This window comes from Leptinotarsa decemlineata, unplaced genomic scaffold, assembly GCF_025532065.1.
Source record: "Leptinotarsa decemlineata unplaced genomic scaffold, Ldec_3_MD MMD2_P_RNA_scaffold_9, whole genome shotgun sequence".
Taxonomy (NCBI): Eukaryota; Metazoa; Arthropoda; class Insecta; order Coleoptera; family Chrysomelidae; genus Leptinotarsa; species Leptinotarsa decemlineata.
The window spans coordinates 8465691-8471961 of NW_027412536.1; the positions used below are offsets into that span (position 1 = coordinate 8465691).

Genomic DNA, 6271 nt, shown 5'->3' on the forward strand with positions numbered 1-6271 from the left:
TTCAAGCCACAGTTGATCCACAAGTTCTGGGCTGGCAAATTCATCATGTTCAAACTCATCTTCGTCTGAGGTTACATCTTGTTCTTCATTCGGCTCTATTGTTGTATCTGAATACCCATCGAATTCATCATCGGGAGATGTTGAATCAACTACAGCAACTTGAATGTCACCATAGGACCAATTCTCTGGTGGGGCAAAATGAGGTTCACTGGTGGAATCAGCTTCCCGAATAATTGGTGTTGCTTGATTCATGATGAACGAACAAGTTGAAGAATATTGAGAGTACAATCTTATTTATATGATTTGAAGAAAGTGGGGTAGAGTAAGGGAGGGGGAATATGTGAAAAATAAAGACCCACTAGGTTATTTATTCAAGTATTGATGTGAGAATTGGGGAATAAATCCAATATAATATTCATTAGATTCATGATTTTATTTTTACATATTCACATAAATGAAATTTGTTTGAATAATGTTGAGAGAAGTAATGATGAGAGAAGTGTCAAAAGGTTTTAGAATTATACTCAGAGCATTACTAGAATCACTTTTATTTATTCTCTAGAAAAAATAACTATTTTACAATTCACACACTTTCAAATGATGGAAATTCTATACAATTATTCTATTTAACTAATTTTATTCTATATACTACATGCGACTGAAAAATGACTAGAATGAAGGAATAAATACTGCCCCAACCACGCAGTATTTTTTGTGCAACAACCAAAATAGATATGCACTCCAATATTCCATATTTTATTTTTTCATACATAACATAGACTTTATTAAATAACCTTAAAATTAACATGCAAGTTTTTATTATATTCCTAAAATTACAATTTTTTTATTCTGAATATACATCTAACTTAAACTAAACAAAAATATATTTACAAAAGGGGTTAGGTATTGAGGAACCCCTGGCACATGGCATCCCATTCCTGAACAAGAGGTCCATATTTTTGGATGTAAGCCAAACTCTTTCCTTGTTGCGAATCTTCTTCTTGAAGTTTCGCCCTAAGCAAAGAGAGTCGCTTCTCTAATTCCAGTCTCTGGGCCTCGATGGTGGAAATTTCCGACATCAAGGCCCTTTTTCTGGAATCAGAACCATCCACAACCTTCTTCTCCTTCAAATATCTCTTTTTCACAGACTGTGCATAGGTAATAGACTCTTTGAGTTTATTACCCTCTACCACAGTCTGTGAAAGGACATTTTCCGGGACAACCTCTTGTTCGGAATGCTCAACACGTACCTGGGGGGTGACTGGAGGGGGCGACGCATCCCGATGGACCTGGGGGGTGACTGGAGGGGGTGACGCATCCCGATGGACCTGGGCGACGACTTCCACCAAGTTCTGCATCTCCATCACTGGAAGGGGTGCTGTAGGCCAACCAACGTAAGGTGAGTTCTTTTCACATTTTTTGCGAAAAGCACTCAACTTACCACCCCTCCCACCTTTGGCTTTGGATGCCTTCACAGGTGCGGACTTCTTCACAGGTGCGGACTTCTTCACAGGTGCGGACTTCTTCATCTTCTTGGCCCTCTTCACCGGTTTCTCGAACTCATCCCCTGAATCGATGGGCGATAATAGTTCGATGGGCGATAAGAAGCTTTGAAGATGCGATAAATCCGCCAGAGACTCGTCCAGGTCCGGGTTGTAGACATTCAGTAAATCTTCGATTTGGGGTGCTGACGAAGAAGATGGTCCACTGAATGTCGACAAAGTTGGTGGGGGGTCAATCTCCTCCTCGGGGGTTGGTTTGAAGTCCTCGAAAAAGAACTTCAAGTCAGGAGCCGCCACTTCCTGGGTGGAAGTCATCCCCGGTGGTGGAATGGGAGCCGCCACTTCCTGAGTGGAAGTCATCCCCGGTGGTGGAATGGGAGCTGCAGCTGGTGGTGCAGCTGGTGGTTGTACCATGATGTCCTGTAGGACAACCACCCTCCTCCGCTCTACATCCTCCAACTGTCTCTCACTGAGAGTGGTAATCGGGGTCATCAGAGCATTCCTTAGAAAAGACATGATTCTAGAAAGAGAAAATGAAAATATTAGACAATTTAATATAAAAAGTATGGAAGTGTGTACTTACATCAAGCTGCTTGGAATTTTCAACTTCAACTAAGTTGGCTGGCAGGTATCTCAGGTTGGCTGGTTCTTTCGAAGGAAGACTGCAATCGAATGATGAACTGTGGCCTCCTCCTTATGTTTTATAGCCGTATGCTCCCTACCACTTCGGGTGGGAATGGGAGTGGGGGTGGAAGTGAGGTAGGATAATTCGTTTGAAATATTCGACAAGTATGAATTTTACAATTTGTTGAACAAACCAGATAATGAGTGAAAAAATTCAATTACTCGATTGCTCTTCCAATAAGGCAATGAGTAAATTTAATTTCTTGTCACTTATACTGTTTTCATCTTTCAGTAAATTCAAAAGAATTCTTAAATTTTGTTCGGAACTTGTCTGATAGAATTCAATATCGTTGTGGCCCCAAGGTAATGTCTTGGTGGTATTAGGAATGATGAATCGCCTATCATCATTATGTGATAGCGCGACTTTATTGCACATCAACGTGTAAATATCATGTAAATCACTCCTGAATACATTCATCTTTCTAAATATTATACCGCCTGTTTCAACAATCCTAATGTAATCTTCAATTGAAATTTGATTTTTTATAACGGATTTTTTAATACCTTTTGCTTTCTTTATTTCATCAGACACACTTTGTACATGATATGCTTTCGCACCGGTGCCATGGAAACTGATGATGGGATCACTCGGAAGTTCATCCTTCATATTTCCAATCACCGATTTGCTAACTGGCACATTGAATTTATTACCCAACCTATAGAGAAGTGTCAAATTTGTCAACATTTGCAATCATAAAATTATAAAAATTATCCGTCATTATTTTCAGTATCAAAGAATCCGTATCGGTATAGAGAAGAGAAGCTTGTGGTCCGTAATGTTTTTTGATGACATCATAGAAAAAATCATAAATGACTGTTTTCGACATATCCAATATACTGAACCCCAAATACAATGGTTTATTATAACAAACCTTAACTTTATCCATATGTATGACGACAAAGTCTTCCGAAAATATGGATAATGTTTTGAAATTGGGACGAGCTATCAAAGCATTGGCACCCATACCTCTTCTTATGGATTCTCAATGTGTGACAATTCGAATGTCTCTTCTATTGTTTACAATTTCCATCGTTTTGCCAAATATGGAATTTATATTCAATTTGAAGTAACCCTTCTCAAACTTATTGGTAGCCTTATTTCTCAAATTTGTATTTAAATCGATATATTTTTTCAGCCACGGTGACTGATTGAATCTGAGAATTCTATGAGTTTTCATCACCATCAAACCATTACGGACCGCTTGTTTCAAATTCCTATAATGAACGATATATTTCTTTTTATCATTCAAATTAGGAATAAGTTTGGGTATTTTGGACTTTGAACCAGGTGGTATAATACTTTCAACCAAAAATGGTAAATCCGAATGTAGATCGTGTAACTCGACAGGGTAATGCACATCTACTTCAAGTATGTATCCTTGGGGGCTATCATCTGGAATACTATTGATATCCAACTGACATATTTCACTGGCGGTCAACCAAGTGAACCCACCAAAAGGTAATGATTGAGACATGCTATGACCATACAGATTTGTTGCATCCAAATACATTATGAAAGATGAAGGTTCTTCGGGATTATAATTGGGAAGAAACTGATTGTTTGCAATATGCTTTCTCTCCGAACACTGGCTTACACCACCACGTATACCGTTTTGGAGAAAATGCACCATATCGATATCAGTTAATAATTCCAAGTTGACACCCGTATACTTCAACATAGCATCCCAAGAAAGACCTGGAGAAGTGAAATAGTGAGCAGGATCCAATTTATATGTATCTAAACTCATATTTCTAAAATTTTCAAAAATATCGCACAACAGTAGAACATCAGATTTTAGGTATATGTCAGAATATTCACCCAAATCTTGACAATTGAATGTGTTCCATACCTGCTTTACTCTATCATAATCCTCATCAGAAACATGTTTTTCATTTAATTTATCATAAAAGTCCACCTTTGATGGTATACTAGAATAATTTAATTTATCTGAAGAATCGATAAAACTGTACGGAAAAACACCTTTCTGCCTCATAAGTTTGAATTTATCCTGTTCCGGAAAATATTTTCTTGTTTCCACAAAATGTTTTTCATCTAAATTGTCACCTAACTCTTGAAGGGAAGCAGCCATAAATTTAAAACTATCGATGAACCTTAATTTCAAAAACTTATTTTTCATCACTCCATTGTGATCTACTATTCTCTCCATAATTATATGTTTCGTGAAGGAAACATACTTTTCTTTAGTTTGAGCAATGACATCAACTTTTGTTTTGTTTGTGCATAACTCTTTTATGAACAAATGACAGTCATACCCACTGAGATTATGAAAAATTATGGGTATAAAGTTGGGCAATTTGAAATTGAGGTTACAAATACTATGTGCAGCTCCATTTCTTTTTTTCCCCGTTAGATGGCAGTGGTCACGCACCTTAATATCACCATCACCAAATGGTTCTCCACATATACCACATGTGGCGGCAATATTGAAATCATACTCTTCCTCATCAGTCAATGGACTCATTGGAATGACTTTCTTCAAATATTTGTGATAAATATTGGTGACATCAGCCTCCAAGTTTGACACAAACACTTTAGCTGCATCAGCACCTCTATATAGTACAAATTTAGATATAGAATCATCAAAAGAGCACTTTATGAGGTAAGAAAAAGCATATGGTTCATGAAGATATGTTCGATTTGTATAAGAGTTAGCAGGATTTGGCTCATTAGTATGCACTGGTTTCAGAATAGATTCGAAATCAGCATATACAACGAATGGAACCCTCAACTGTTTCTCGATATTTTCAAATTTCAAAATATTCTCAGGTACCCTTTTACCAAATTTATCAACCCTGAAATTTGTGGATGGTGTCGTTGTCGATATGTGATTACAATCATTCAACTGATGTCGCAATAAAGTTCGTTCATTATCAAAGTACAATAAACAACCATCACAAAAATACTTTTTATGACCACGGGCAGATATTTGTGATGATACTAGTCTCGATAAATCCTTAATCCAACAATAATGACTATTACCAGAATCATCTGTAATAATCAACAGATTAACATGACTATTTAATCTACGTTTAGAATAGTGTAACGGACCCACAACTTCATATTCAATTCTACCATTTGTAAAAACATTTTCCAACCCATAAACATTGATAGAGCAATCGTTCATAACCTCAAACTTAGGAATATCTTTCAACTTAACTGGAAATTCCATACCTGCTACATTCAAGACGGTTGAGAAGTGGGGGTATGATGAAATTTCATTAAGTTTCTGACTGGCAGGGTATAAAGCTGAAGTCACAGCCCACGCAAAGCAGCACTGATCTTGATTAAGAACATTCACCACACTTTTCTTCAATTCGATGAACCTTGGCAATTTGATGTAAGAAGACCCTCCGAAGGGGCTATACTTGTTGATATTCACCTCCAAGTACAAAATTTTCTCAATGGTCCAACCTGGAAATATGGGTTTTCTCTATAAGTCCATCATCATCAACATTTTGACTAGATCACATACCTGAATCCCGATCTTGAAATTCCGCTGCTTTAACAGTTAAACTATCTGCAAAACTGCTATAAACCACATCCAAATCATTCGATTGATTAATTACTTCATTGGGACTATTAAATGATTTGATGTCTGAAAGATCCTTAGTTTGCAGACTGTACCGCCCAAACACTTCCATGTTCACTTTCATGCATTTATGGATATCCAACACTTCTTCGAGTAGTTTCACTACTTTCTGCTTAATTTCATTGAAGAATGTTGGGTAATCCATGTGGTGGTTTTCACTGTCCACTCGGTAGCTCACAATTCGACACTTGAAAGCTGTATTGACAATTTTCACACCTTCCCCATATTGAACACACGCATTTGTTCTGTGCTGCAACGTCCTCCGATGTACATTCATCTGATCGCTTGCAATAGTCAAATTGCAGCAAACGCATGTTTGCAGTGTTGGAAGTGCTGGGGGTGTCAACCGTTGCCTCTTCGATGTTGGAGGTCCATCACCATTTGCGGGTGTGCAAGAATCCCGCTGATGACGACGTAGGTTGTCACTACGAGTGAAACTTTTTTTACAATCAACGCACGAATACATCTTGTATA

At 37.6% G+C, this 6271-nt stretch overlaps 1 protein-coding gene across 1 annotated transcript; it reads right to left on the reverse strand.

Annotated features, from left to right (window-relative positions):
* Positions 1-785: 785 nt before the first annotated feature.
* Positions 786-5254, reverse strand: LOC141480613 (uncharacterized). Its single transcript, XM_074170805.1, has 3 exons — positions 2086-5254; positions 1014-2022; positions 786-794 (listed from the first exon to the last, which is right to left on the reverse strand). Exons 2-3 carry the CDS (start codon positions 2016-2018, stop codon positions 786-788), a joined length of 1014 nt encoding a protein of 337 aa, XP_074026906.1. The 5' UTR covers positions 2019-2022; positions 2086-5254.
* Positions 5255-6271: the final 1017 nt, after the last annotated feature.